At 37.0% G+C, this 15,691-nt stretch overlaps 1 protein-coding gene across 4 annotated transcripts in view; it reads right to left on the bottom strand.

Annotated features, from left to right (window-relative positions):
• PLCE1 (phospholipase C epsilon 1) overlaps window positions 1-15,691 on the bottom strand; it is a 372,466-nt gene that overhangs the window by 92,145 nt on the left and 264,630 nt on the right. For all 4 annotated transcript variants that reach the window (XM_069099269.1, XM_069099271.1, XM_069099270.1 and 1 more), the window contains exons 8-9: window positions 11,905-12,580; window positions 3,891-4,073 (exon numbers count right to left, since the gene is read on the bottom strand). In XM_069099269.1, the coding sequence (XP_068955370.1) occupies window positions 3,891-4,073; window positions 11,905-12,580 (859 nt within the window). The remainder of the gene's footprint in view (window positions 1-3,890; window positions 4,074-11,904; window positions 12,581-15,691) is intronic.

The raw sequence follows: 15,691 nt of genomic DNA, 5'->3' as shown, positions 1-15,691 counted from the left end.
AGTCCCTTAACCTACCTGGTCTCAGTTTTCCCATCTGAAAGGAGAAGGACTGGACTACATGATCTCTGTGGTCTCTTTGAGTTCTAAAACCATGATCCTGTAATCTTTGGCATAATAGTTATTTGCATACATTTCTTCTCCCACTATCCATTCACTTATAAATTTCTTGAGCTTAATGTTTGTTTAATGAGAGTTTAATGAGAGTAATGTTTGTGTTCTCAAGAGAGTTTATATCACCAGTGCCTCCCTGCACATGGTATATGCTTAATAAAGGATTAATAAATTGAATTGAATTGAATTTCCAAAAGAGGAAATGTTAGATAGAGGTTAATTTCTCAGGTTAGACTGTAACATCCTACAAAATACTAAATTGCAGTTATATTATTAGATAGACTTCTATTATCTCCATGAAAATCTAATTATGATTTATGAGACTGTTTCTAAGGGAAACCATACTAAGAGTCAGATATTAGGATTCTACAGAGGTATCTTTTTTTCTGATGCCCTAATGTACCCTGGGGTTAAAGGGAATCTCAAAAATATGGTATGCCTAGAGGAAAAATAAGTATGCTGCTTGATACACATTGCCACTTTTAGACATCATCACTCAACAGCTTTTCCTGCTCTAAGGTTCACTCACTCCAGACGGGTCATTCTCTCAAAACCCTGCTGGCTATTCTATGAACTCCCAGCATTCTTCCTCATTGCTTGAGGAGTTTAATATCTACATTCCCCCACCTCTGCAAAGGGGGTGGAAGAGATGCATTTTTGCCACTCTTTTCCCCTATACTTCCAGCAAAATACTTTTAAATAAAATGATTCTTTTTCTATCTCTAAACCTTCTCTCTCCCTATCTTCTGGTTCTTTGTTTGTCTACAATGAAATTATACAATTTTCCCCATCTTTAAAAGCTCCAAAGAAAACCACATCTTTCCTATAATCTATTCTATTTCTCGGTCAAATTCCTAGAAAAACTGTCTATACTTTTTGCCTCCCTTTTAATCCTCTGTCTTCCAACCCTTGACAGTATGGCTTCTGGCCTTTTTACTTGACTAAACGGGATCACCTTTCCTCAGTTCTCATGCTTGACAACTCTGTTGCATTTGATATGGTTGACAATCCTTGCCTCCTGATTACTCTTTTTTTCTGCAGGCTTTTTCAGGGCCCTGCTCTCTCTTTGTTGTCTTCCTGCTTGTCTCATGATTTCTTCCTTTTCTGTAACATCATTCCTTTCGTGCCCACTAACTCTGGGTATACCCCAAGGTTCTGGCACGGACTACACTTTCAGTGACATTTCATCCATTAACAGAAGTTTAATCATCACCTCTCTGCAGATGACTCTCAGATCTACATATCCAACTCTAGTCTTTCTCCTGAGCTTCAGTCCTGAGTTACTAACTCCTTACTGGACATTTCGAACAGGATGGCCCAAAGACACCTCAAACTCATCACGTCCGAAACAGAACTGACTATTTTCCCCTTAAACACACCTATCTTCTAAATGGGGCACTTTAATTCTTCTAGGCCTTAGCATTGCCACCCTCAGCACGATCCTCAATTCCTCACGCTCGCTGGATACACGGATATTAGATTTTGTCTGTTTTTGCCTCCACAGCATCTCTTGCACCTGTCCAGTCTCTCAACCTTCAAGCACCACTATAGTTTGGACCTTCATCACTCCTCACCTATACTACTGCAATGACCTCCTCATTGGTCTCCTTGTCTTTACTTTCTCTATATGCTAACCTATCTTTTTTATATTGGCCAGAACGATTTTCCTAAGGCACAGGTCTAACTATGACATCCCTCACCCCACTCAATAAATTTCAAAGGTTCCATATTATTTCTAGGATAAAATATAAACTCATTTTGATGATGAACACCTTCACAACTGGCCCCCAACTACCTTTACAATGTTATTATACATTCCTCTAGGCATACTGGTCTTCTTAACTGTGTCTTGTACAAGAGACTCCATCTCCATTTTCGATGGCTTTATGAGGGCTAGCCCCCTTGTCTAGAAAGCACTCCTTTGGCCACACCTCTCAAAACCCTACTTTCCTTCTAGGTGCAGCTCAGGTAGGATCTCCCACAGGAAGCCTATTTTGATAACCCTCCCCAGCTGCTAGTATCCTCCCTGCCAAACTACAGTGTTTTCATTTTTTAATGTTTTGTAAATACTGCTACCCAGAAGGTGCTTAATATGACTGCTGACTGATAAATATTCATTATAAAAGCTAGCATCATAGCTAATAAGCGATATAAGTTTGCAAAGGGATTTATATATATTATTTATTTTGATCCTCATTTAATTTATTGATCAGTTGCCAAATCTTGCTTATTCTACCCCAAAAATATCTTGTATCCATTGCTTTCTCTCCACTGAAATGGTCACTACCCTATCCAAACCCTCATCACTCTCAAACAAGAACAAGCATCTATTAAGTGCCTACTATATGCCAGGCACTTTGTTAAGTGCTGGTGATACAAAGAAAGGCCAAAATAGCCCTTGTTTTCAAGAAGCTCACACTCTAATGAGAGATATAATATGCAAATAACAATGTATACATGTATGTGTGTAAGTATGTGTGAGTGTATATCTTTTTTTTTATTTTTAAAGCAATCAGGGTTAAGTAACTTGCTCAAGGTTACACGGCCAGTTATTTCTGGGTGTGGTGCTGAGTGTCTGAGCCCGGGATTCGATCTCCAGGTCGTCCCAACACTGGAGCCGCAGTGCTCTTACTCGCTGAGCCACCTGGCTGCCCCTAAGCAATTGGGGTTAAGTAACTTGCTCAAGGTTACACGGCCAGGTGTTTCTGGGTGGGTGCTAAGTGTCTGAGCCCGGGATTCGATCTCCAGGTCATTCTGACACTGGAGCCGGTGCTCTTACTCGCTGTGCTACCTGGCCGTCCCCGAGTGTATATCTTTCTATCTAGTAGGAGGTAACTTAGAGGGAAGACTTTAGCAGTGATGGTGGGTGCCAGCAGAGACAGTCTCTTGGAGAAAGGGGGATTTGAACTGAGCACTGAAGAAAAACTAAGTATTCAGATTCAAAAGCTTAAAAAATTGAGCATTTCAGTACAAAAGAAAAAGACAGGAAAGGAAGGGGAGAATTCCAGGCATGGGAGACAGCCAATGAAAAGGTAAAATCCAGAGAAGGAGCATTTTGCGTGAAGGGTTTTAAAAGTCAAAAGATTTTGTATCTGTATTTTAGCCTGTACATACTAGGTAACTACTGAGATGACTGAGTAGGAGAGGAACATGATCAAATCTGTGCCTCAGGGAGATCACTGACTAGGATTACTGCAAAAGCCTCATTCTTCATCTTCCTGCCTTTCCTTCTCTCTTATCCATCTTCACACAGCTACCAAATTGATATTACAGGTCAGATCACGTTACTCTCCTGCTTAAGAAGCTTTCATTGATTCCCTAGCCTTGTTAGTATCAAATACAAATTTCCCTCTTTGGCTTTTAAAACTATTGACAATCTGCCTCCCATTTGTTTTTCTGGGCTTAATACATATTATTCTTTTTCATATACTCTGTACTCCTGCCAAACTAGTATGCTTGCTGCTTCCCTTACATGACAAGGCTGACCCCCATGGTGAAATTACTTCCTTCCTCATCTTATGTCACAGAATCCCTCAACTCAATTGCCACTTCCTACAGGAAGTACTCCTTACAGTCTTTACTATACAATTTAGCAGTTTTAAAAGTTCGTATTGAAATTTTTTCTCTCCAACTAAATAATAATTTATAATGAGAAGGCAGAGAACAATGTTCTATGCTCCTTTCACATCCCCCATGGCACCTGGTTTGGTGTACGTTAGAGTCATTCAATAAGCATGTGTTTCTCTGATGTGAAATATGATAAAGTGTCAAACTCTTACCCTCATAAGGATTTTTTTCTTTTTCTTATTTGCACTTATCCCAAGGGTGTTGTTCCTTTGGACAATGGGTTTCTCCACACTTTTAGACAGTGTCGCTGGGCTTGTGTTTCGTGTAGTCCAACGTCTGCCACCAAACAGTTCAATGGCATGAGCCAAAGTGGGACCTTCAAATCTTCCATCCTCCTATAAAGAATGACACGGTTACAGAGAGAGGACTGAATGTAACATAACTGAGAAGCTCTTCAGAAAAAGGAATATCAAATCTATACCATTTTCTGCTACTGAGCTCCCTGTTCTCTTGTTCTGTCACCACTTGCTCTTACCAGTCTCCAACCATAGATTACTCCTATCGTCTACTTCCTCCACTCCAACTCATTGACTTCTGAACAGAGCTAGAAAAGGTCACAACCGTGTTCACGGGATGCACTACAGATTTAGGTTATTGAATCTCATTTGCGCCTTCACTGCAGCAAGGTAATCCTTGTACTCTTAATCCATTCTCTATCTCACTCTTGACCATAGTCTTTCCTAGGCTCCTTTTCTCTTCTGAAATCTTTCCCCACTCTTATAGTTGAAGACCTTGCCTCATACTTTAATGAGAAAACAGTGGCCATTCACCATGAACTCCCTCTTTTCCCCTCACCTTCATCTACAACCTCTTGCCATTATGCTTCATTCTCTTTTCCTTGACTCCAAACTTGGGTGAAAGCCAAGGCCAAATCCTCTACATGTGCCTCTGATCCCATTCCCTTACAAAACCCTAACATCCTATCTTTGTAACCTACTATCCTATATTTCTTCTCCTTTTCACAGCCAAACTTCTGGAAAAACCTATTTGTACTAGTTGCTTTATCTTCCTCTCCTCCTCTTCCTTCTAAACCTTCTATTGCTTGGTTTCCAGTCTCATAAATTAAATAGGAATTGACCTTTCCAAAGTCATCAGTTATTTCTTAATTGCCAAACAATGAACTTTTCTTAATCCTCATCCTTCTTATCTTTCATTCCTAATTATCTTTCATTTAACTAACTTGTCAGTTAGTCAGCCAACATATGTTAATGCCTACTACAAACCATGCAATGTGTTAAACACTAGGGAGACATAAAATAGTCTCTGCCTTTAAGGAGCTCACAGTGCAATGGATTTTTTGAGTATTTATTCTGTATGTAATTATAGACATACTTATGTATGTATGCGCACACACGTGCACAATACACACACACATACACACAACGTCTCCCTCATTGAAGGTAAGCTCCTTGGAAGCAGAGATAGTTTCATGCATTATCTTTGCATCCCTAGGGACTAACACAGTACACACAGTGGGAGCTGACTTCTCAGCAGCATTTGACACTGCTGACTGCTGGTGTCTCCTCTGACCTAGACATTCTCTCTTCTGTAATTCTGACACTCTTCTTGCTTGGCTCTTCACTTACATACTTGATTTTACTTCTCTGCCTACTTTGCTGAATCATAATCCAAACATGCTGTCTCGGTGGACTTGTCCTGGGCCTTGTCCCTGTCTGACTTATGATCTATTGTCAACATTATTTCCCAAAGATTTAGTGATCATCTTTTTGCATCTATGGATCTAGCCCTAGTCTCTCTTCTAAGCTCTAGTCTGGTATCACCAACTGCCTATTGGACCTTTCACAATGGATGTCCCAAAGATATCTTAAACTCAACAAATCTAAAACATAACTTACTGTTCCCTTCAGACCCATTGCTTTTTGGAGGATAACTCTACTGTCATTTAAGTTTGAAACTTCAGTGTCATCCTTAGCTCCATATTCTCATTTACCCCACACAGGCACTTAGTTGCCAAATCAGTCATTTCTGCTCCCAAACATCCCTAAGAGTTGTTCCCCTTTCTCTGGTCACATAGCTGCTGTTCTAGTTCAAGCCTTCCTCACCTCTGGTCTAGGCTACTGCAATAGCTTCCTAATGGGTCTTGCCTCAAATCTTTCTTCCTTTCAACCTATCATTCGTATAGCTACCAAACTCTCGTTCCTAAATAGCAGGTCTGACCATAGGAATCCCATACTCACCAAACTTTGATGGCTCACCTAAATTTCCTTTAGGATCAAATACAGATTTTTCTCTTTGACATTTAAGGTCTTCACAAACTGCCCCCAGATTACCTTTCCTGTGTTACTGTACATTATTTTACTCCACTCACTGTTTGTCCCACGTGGCATTTCATCTGCATCTATAGGAGGGACTCATCTTCATCTCTCTGGCTTAGCTCAAGACCTACCTTCCACATGAAGTTTAGATGGCGGGCCCCCTCTACCTCCACTCTCAATCACACTGTATCTGTTTTGTGTACACCTATATAATTACATGTTGTCTCCCTCTAGTTAGGCAGTTAATTTTTTGAGGCTGGGGACCATTTTTGACTATATCTTAGAATTCCCAGCACCTAGAATAATGCCTAGCACATAGGACATGTTTAATGTTATACAAAAATATGGTGGTATAATTTTTTAAACTGCATCCTCACTCCTCTGCTGAAAGAACTTTTCTGTGATCTAATTATTACAACTATATTTAGTTTAAAGTTAGATACAAATATGGTCAGGATTTGCCTATTTTGGCGAGATATTGCTCACAACACCCCAAATCCACAAAGGAGGAAAGAAGTGAGAAAGGCTACAGAAGCTACACGAAATTTCTGTTTAGGATTTAGGGTTATACAAAATCCAAGGACAGCAAGGAATGATTTATCTGATATCACTGAAGAATGTGGTGCTTCGGATGAATACATTTCCCCACTAATTTAAGATTAATGCTTCAAATGTCAAAAATCTTGTTTAATTGTATTTGATGAAAAATTTTTAAAAATTACTGTGAATTTTCTCGCCTTACTCAACAGAGCTCAGGAGAGATTGTCTAACTTTTGCTGAATAAACATCAGTTTTTGTGCCATGCTCTGAGACAGTAATGACTCAGGAAGCTGATCGATTGCAGGGTTCAGCTTGCCCATTCACTGAATTTACTGAGATTTCTTGGCTACTTGGAAGCCCTGCTTTTCTCCTTTACCAGTTTCCTCAGTGACTAATGAGGTGTACAGAACTGTTTTTCTACACATTTATTTAGTGTGCCAATTTATTTTTAACACACAAAACGTGTTTTTCTTCAGTGTGGAGAAATGGGTTTGGTTCCACATACAAACACAATGACTGTACTTTTTTCTCCACTGTTATTTCCTACTGTCAGTTTCCTCTTGCTTCACATCCCTCTTTATTCCACTGCTCATTCCCCTACTCTGAATATAACAGGAGCGCAGAACTGATGATTTCCAGCAAAAACTATAAAATAAAAAACTGCAGAAGCACATGGGCTTCCCTAACCAACCCCACACCCAGGAGAATGTAAGGTTCTTGAGGGGAAAGACTGTCTTGTTTTTGTATCTCCCAACACCTAGAAAAAGACATTGCACATTTTAGGCATTATTTAATAAATGCTTAACTATTATAAGAGCAATTCTTATTGGACTGAGAGCTGCCTTTTGGCTTACTTCTGGGCTTATGGATAGTCTGAAAGGTTAAAGATAATACTAGTCTAACCACTTAATAAGCAAAGCATTAACATACATGTAAATTATGTACATACATATTAAAACACATACATAGATGCATATAGTAAAACCTACATATGGTACCATAATATAGTAATAATACCTATAGTTAGGGTCATTTTCCTCTCAAGGATCTCATATAATTTTCATAAATATGACTTGAATTGTCCTCATGGAACTAGTAGAAAGTATACAGAATCACCCCATTTTATAGATGACAAAACTAAGATAGGCATTATACAATGAAACATATAGACTGACCTTGAATATAGTCTAATTTTTTTTTCAAAATTTGGGATTTAACTTCAATTTATTCTTCAACCCTACCCTGTTATTACTCCTAGCTAGTATGCTAGATAGATTAATTAGGATTAATGAATTGTCCACAAAGTAGTAGGCCAGGGCAAGGCAAACTGATGGCTATAACTACTGAGAAGCCTGGGTTCAAATCCTACCTCTGAGGTTTTTCTACCTAAAAATAAGGAAGTTAGTTAAGAGGCTTCTGAGGACCCTTCCAGTTCAAGATTTGTGATTCTAGGAAGAATTTTTTTTTTTGGGGGGGGGGGATATACATAAATACAGGCATACATCAGAGATATCACAGGTTGTGTTCCAGACTACCACAATAAAGTTAGAAGTTTTTGGTTTCCCAGTACAAATAAAAGTTATATTTACAGTATACTGTAGTTCGTTAAGTGTGTAATAGTATTATATCTAAAAAAAGTACATACTTTAATTAAAAAAATAAGTTATTGCTAAAAAAAATGATAACCTTCATCTGAGCTTCAGGGAGTCATAATCTTTTTGCTGGTGAAGGGTCTTGCTTTGAGGCTGATGGCTGCTGATGGATCAGGGTGGTGTTTGTTGAAGGGTGGGGTGGCTGTGGCAACTTATTAAAATAAGACAACAATGAGATCTGCCACATGATCTACTCTTCCTGTCATTTGAATACTTAAAAGGTCAATGTTGGGTTATTAATTGCCCTAATTTCAATATTGCTATGCCTCACCATGGAAAGACAGACTTAAAACTAATTGGAAATTAAACAATTTAATCCTAAAGAATGAGTGGGTCAAACAAGAAATTATAGAAACAATCAGTAATTTCATTCAAGAGAATGATAATAATGAGACAACATACCAAAATTTGTGGGATGCATTAAAGGCAGTTCTTAGGGGAAGTTTTATATCCCTAAGTGCATACATGATTAAATTAAAGAAAATGGAGGTCAATGAATTGGGCATGCAATTGAAAAACCTATAAAAAGAACAAATTGAAAATCCCCAATTAAATACTAAATTAGAAATACTGAAAACCAATGGAGAGATTAATAAAATTGAAATTAAGAAAACTATTGAATTAATAAATAAAACTAAGAGCTGGTTTTATGAAAAAAAAAACAATAAAATTGATAGATCCTTAGTCAATATGATAAAAAAAAGAAAGAAGAAAACCAAATTATGAGTATCCAAAATGAAAAGGGTGAATCTACCTCCAATGAAGAGGAAATCAAAACAATAATTAGGAATTATTTTTCCCAATTGTATGCACATAAATTTGACAATCTTAGGGAAATGGATGAATATTTACAAAAATACAAGTTGCCCAGATTAACTGAAGAGGAAGTAAATTACTTAAATAACCCCATCTCAGAAAAAGAAATCAAACAAGCCATCAGTGAACTCCCTAGGAAAAATTCTCCGGAGCCAGATGGATTTACTAACGAATTCTATCAAACATTTAAAGAACAATTGATTCCAGTTCTCTACAAATTATTTGGGAAAATTAGTGGAGTCCTACCAAATTCTTTTTATGACACAAATATGGTACTGATACCTAAATCAGGAAGAGATAAAACAGAGAAAGAAAATTATAGACCAATCTCCCTCATGAATATAGATGCAAAAATTTTAAATAAAATATTAGCAAAAAGACTACAGCGACTTATCTCAAGAATGATACACTTTGATCAGGTAGGATTTATTCCAGGAATGCAAGGATGGTTTAATATTAGGAAAGCCATCAGTATAATTGATCATATCAACAATAAAACTAGCGGAAACCACATGATTATCTCAATAGATGCAGAAAAGGCTTTTGATAAAATATAACATCCATTCCTATTAAAAACACTAGAATGTATAGGAATAAATGAAGTCTTCCTTAAAATAATACGTAGCATCTATTTAAAACCATCAGCAAGTATTATATGTAATGGGGAGAAGGTAGAAGCATTTCCAATAAGATCAGGGGTGAAACAAGGGTGTCCACTATCACACCTCTTATTCAATCTGGTACTAGAAATGTTAGCAGTAGCAGTTAGAGGAGAAAAAGAAATCAAAGGAATCAAATTAGGCAAAGAAGAGACAAAGCTATCACTCTTTGCAGATGATATGATGATATACTTAGAGAATCCTAGAGAATCAAGCAAAAAACTACTTGAGACAATAAATAAATTTGGCAAAGTTGCAGGATATAAAATGAACCCACATAAATCCTCGGCATTCCTATATATTTCTAATGAAATTCAACAGCAAGAGATAGAAAGAGAAATCCCATTTAAAGTTACTGTAGACATTATAAAATATTTGGGAATCTACCTGCCAAAACAAACCCAGGACCTATATTATCACAACTACAAAACACTTCTCACACAAATGAAGTCAGATCTAACTAATTGGAAAAATATCAATTGCTCATGGCTGGGTCGAGCTAATATAATAAAAATGACAATTTTACCTAAATTAAATTATATATTTAGTGCCATACCAATCAATTTACCAAAACACTACTTTATAGAGCTAGAAAAAATAGTAACAAAATTCCTTTGGAAGAACAAATGGTCCAGAATATCAAGGGAATTAATGAAAAGAAATGCTAGGGAAGGCAGACTAGCTATACCAGATTTCAATCTGTATTATAAAGCAGCAGTCATCAAAACTACTTGGTACTGGCTGAGGAATAGAGTAGTGGATCAATGGAATAGATTAGGCACATGAGATTCAGCAGTCAATGACTATAGTAATCTATTGTTTGATAAACCCAAAGACCCCAGTTTTTGGGATAAGAACTCACTATTTGACAAAAACTGCTGGGAAAACTGGAATATAGTATGGCAAATACTGGCCATAGACCATTATCTAATACCATATACCAAAATCAAGTCTAAATAGGTGCATGATCTAGGTATAAAGGTTGATACTGTAAGCAATCTCGGAAAACAAGGAATAGTTTACCTGTCAGATTTGTGGAGAGGGAAAGACTTTATAACTAAACAAGAATTAGAGAGCATTATAAAATGCAAAATGGAAAATTTTGATTACATTAAATTGAAAATTTAAATTGAAAAGCTTCTATACAAACAAAGCCAATGTAACCAAGATTAAGACGGAAGTGGGAAATTGGAAAAGAATTTTTACAACCTATGTCTCTGATAAAGGACTCATTTCTAAAATATACAGAGAATTGATTCAAATCTATAAGAATACAAGTCATTCCCCAATTGATAAATGGTCAAAGGATATGAACAGGCAGTTTTCAGAGAAAGAAATTAAAGATATCTATAAGCATATGAAGAAATGCTCTACATCACTATTGATTAGAGAAATGCAAATCAAAACAACTCTGAGGTACCACATCTCACCAATCAGATTGGCTAAGATGACAAAACAGGAAAATATTGCTGTGCCTCGGAAAACAGAAAGGCCAGAGGAAAGGGAGAGACTGGGGAATGGCCAGTTGGTGGAGCAGTAAGAACACAACACTTATCAATTAAGTTTGCCATCTTGTATGTGTGAAGTTCATGGCACACCAGAACAATTATAGTAGTAAAATCAAAGATCACTGATCACACATCACCATAACAAATACAATAATAATGAAAAAGTTTGGAATATTGAGGGAATTACCAAGATGTTACACAGAGACACAAAAAGAGCACATGCTGTTGGAAAAATGGTGCCAACAGACCTGCTCAATGCAGGATTGCCACAAACCTTCAGTTTGTAAAAAATGTACTATCTCTGACGTATGATAAGGTGAAGCACAATCAGATGGGGCAGGCCTATACATACATATGTATATATACAGGCATCCAAAGGCACGCATATATATGTGTATATATAATATGGTCTCCAAATTGAGATTTTTTTTTTTACCTTAAAAATCTAATTTCTACAGAACATTAAGTGATTTCTCTAAAGTTACACAGGTTATTGGGGGACTGTTAGAGCATTTGACATTTCAGTTCTAATGTTTCCAATGTATGTTTAGCCACTTCCACGTATTGGCAGTTCACTGATTACAAAGTTTTGAAGTTAAAATTGCAATTAAGTGAAATTCTGATTATTTATTTTTCTTTGCCCAGGTATCAATAATGTAGTGACAAACCATTAATATCTTGTATCATTAATGGAAGGTAATACTAAATTCTTTACCTGATAGAGGCTGACATACTGCTTCCTTAGCCACTGTTGTCGCTGGTCAGGAAATTTTCTCATTTTTCTTACAGCTTTTGTTAATTCTAATAATCCATCATATAACATTTTAGCGGTGTGCTTTGGTGCCACAAAATGTAATAATCTATTATCAGTAGTCTGAAGTCCATAAAGCAGTGTCACACTATTCTCTAAGAGGGACATGTTACTAAGTTTGTTCTGAACACACACAGTGTGCATATCAATGCCAGGATGTCCCATGTACACAGCCTTGACTGAAAACAAATCCAAGAAACCTTCCACCAATCCACTTAATCCAGTATTGCCAAGTGATTGAAGTTTTCCAGGCTCAGCTATGTTTCCTGTAATGCCTAATTTGGCTTTAGTATTGGCTAGTGAGGCAGTTGTAGGTTTTATCCAGGTCAAAGTACTATTATCAGGCTGAAGACGAAGAAAACAGCGTGCTGATAGATGTGCATCCTGGTCATAGTGAATGACGGTGGCTCCTTGGAGTATGAACTGATGAACATCAGCTCTAATAGACAACACATACCAGGGAATGAGTTCTGTTCCATGGTTGAATGCTTTCTGCTCTTCTTCTGTTCCATGGAAATCCCATTCTTTTGCCTGCTCAAAAGTATCACTTTCTGAATCAGACAATTCTCCAATTATAAACCTATATTAGAAATGAGATCACAAAAATGACCAGGGATTAGTTTTGTAGTCTAATAATTATAAGATGAAATGAATGCAGCAAAATGCTAACATAAGAACATTATACTTATTCTTATTTAGCTATGGATTCCAAATTAGTAGAGAAATATAGTGACTTTTGGAAATATAAAATGTAGAGAGGCATTTATCTAATTGGTCTTAACTATATCCTCAACAATTTGTGGCAAAATAGACATCTAAAATGGAATTTCTAGGTCTTTTAGGTGACAAAGACATAATTATGAGTGAGCTAAAATGATAAAAAAAAATTTAAATGATTTTTCACATGTACCCAGAAGAATCTCTTTCAATAATCAATTACAACTAGTTCAAAGATATAAAATTATAAAAATGTGAAATTTTGTCATGTGAAATTGATGAGATCCTAATTTTCATTCTGGTAAGAATTAGTCTTAATAAGGAGTAGGCATACCTACTCTGAAACAGGAGAGAAAGGAAAGAATGAAATGATATTATATAAGTTTTTGAGATATGAAAGGAGTGGAAGGATCTTGAAATGGCCTCATGCTCCAAAAAAAAAATAATAGACTAGGAAATCTCCTTTGCTCAGGGTTGGCAGTAGGGACAGAAGAAAAAGAATTGGGAAAAGGAGCAGAGAAATTGATTGGTGGTAATTTAGCAGGGTTTATGATTAACATACTAGGAATGAAGAAGTATAGTGGTTGAGATTGGGATGGAAAGAATAAGGTGGCAGCTCATTAATCACTGAAGCAACTCACTGTGGAATCAAGACTAGGTATAGAGGTGAGTGAAGCTATTTAGTATATTAGAAAGGTGAATTTCCTCATCATCAAAAGTAAGCTTAATTATCTGAGATAAGGAGGAGGGGAAAGAGAGAGCTCTTGGTGAGTGGCCTCAATTTTCTCAGTGAAATGGGAGGCAAAGTTCTCAGCTGAGAGGGCAGGGAAAGAGGGAGCCATGGAAGGTTTGAGGAGAGATGAAAAGGTTTGGAAAGTCACTGTGATGAGTGGTTTAGTGAATCAATTATGGAGGTGTAATGGCCTTGCCTTGTGAGGGCCCAGATGAGATCCCGTAATAATCTCATCATTGTGTATTAATAAACTTGTAGTGACCCCAGGTAGCACAGTTTTGTGGTTTTCTCCAGCTTTTTTCAGTACCGCATGAATAGGAGTCAAAGCAGAGGGTGATGAGAGTAGTCTAAGTTTAACTTTGGAAGGGCAAGGTTTTCAGTGGGATAAAGGGGAAGGGAACTTGAGAAAAAAGAAGAGTGTGGAACTGAGCTAATTTACCAAGAGGTCATGATGGGTAAGGGAAGAGACTGTAGCCAGTACAGAGTTAAATGATGAAAGCAAGTGTGAAAAGATGTATATGAACTGCTACAGAGTAAAGTAAGCAGAGCTAAGAAAACAATATACATAACGATCACAACAATATAAATAGAACGAACTTCTTAGTAGACTTGTTTCCATCATTCTCAACATGGTCTGGTCCTTTTTCAGTTTGCTACAATTTTGTAAGGGCTTGGGCGATGTTAAGAAACAAGAATCTAAGTAGGTGAAGGCAGTCATCTTGTGTATATTTCTGCCTTCCCATCCCGAACATGCCCAAATGGCACTTCCTACAGAGCATAACAATTATGAGACAAACATTGATGCCAATAAATTCTAGTGATTAAATAAATTTGAATTATTATTCTTAATTTTTTTCATCAAGGGAAATTGTGTTTTCTATATTCAATTTGGGTTTTCAACTAAATACATTTTGCATAGAGAAATTATGAGCATGAAATAAATGTCTGGAAAAGACAAATTACAAGCCTTTTCTATAGCCCAATTCTGCTGCTCAATGATGATGTAAATGGCATAAATAATGTAAATGTCTTCTTTAATGTCAGTTTTTATTTTAAAACTCAAAAGAAACTAATCCCAGATGTTAATAATTCTATTAAAAAGCATTCTTCTAGGGACCAAAGCCTATCACCTAAAACAAAATCGACAATCACATCTAATTGAATAAATTAATTTCAAACAGGAAACCAGTAGTTTCCCTTTTTTAAATGATTACTTATTGAATTTCTGAAGCAGAGAGCCTGATTCTTTTGGGAAGAAAGTGCTCTGTAGTTTCGTATACTAAGAGATAGAAGCTGTTTAGGAGACTCTCAACCAGAAGCATAGGAAGTTATTTACCAATTAAGAGATTCAGCAGTCAAACTACACATAGATTTGAATCTCCATGAGAAACATTTGTATATAATTTTAAAGTTTGAAAATACTTTATATACATATACACTATCTCATTTTACCCTCACAATGACCTTATGAAGTAGATACAACAAATATTATCATCCTTTTACATATGAAGAAACAGAGGCACAGAGAGATTAAGTGATTTACACAACCAGCGGTAGGGGCAGGATTTCAACAAAGGTTTCTTGACTCATTTTGGTGTGCTGTATCAAGGAAATGCCCTTCTCCCACTAGATAGATGGTCAGATCCCAGAATTCTTGAATTTGGGGTTATCTACAAAGCATCTCCAAAGGCTGCCACTACTCAGGAAATTTCCCTTCTCTGACTAGAAAGCTAGACATTTTTATTACACTCTCTGAAGAATTCAAAAAATGTTTCCGCCTTCACACAAAAGCTGGGTTCCCTCAACCACGTACACTCAGACCATGTGCAAGCACACCTCTACCTCTGTTAGGTACTTGTTTCTAGTCATCACCAATTGCCCCTAAGGGGAGGAAACTGTCCAAAAGCAGCAAAGAGGTTCCACTTCTGTGTTCACAAATACCTCAGTTGCGTTATCTGACCAGAATCTCCTATTGTTCTCTTTCTTTCTGCTTTATGACCCCTAACCCTGTTCCCAGGCCACCACCCCTGCACTGGCTACACTCTCTTCTTCCCTTACTTACTTGGTGAATCTATTTGATTCTACATTTTCCTTCTCTCTTGAATCCCTCACGCCCTTGTCCCATTACCAGTCATGCCTTGCCAAGCTCCAACCATGAATTATTCCCACCACATGGCTCCTTCACTTCTATTTCACATGCTGCTGAACAGAGCTGAAGGAAATCCTAACACTATGCTGAGT

Source organism: Petaurus breviceps, unplaced genomic scaffold (genome assembly GCF_028583685.1).
Source record: "Petaurus breviceps papuanus isolate PSGF00001 unplaced genomic scaffold, PetGlider_PUasm1.0 37, whole genome shotgun sequence".
Taxonomy (NCBI): Eukaryota; Metazoa; Chordata; class Mammalia; order Diprotodontia; family Petauridae; genus Petaurus; species Petaurus breviceps.
This window is presented reverse-complemented; position numbering and strand designations above follow the sequence as displayed.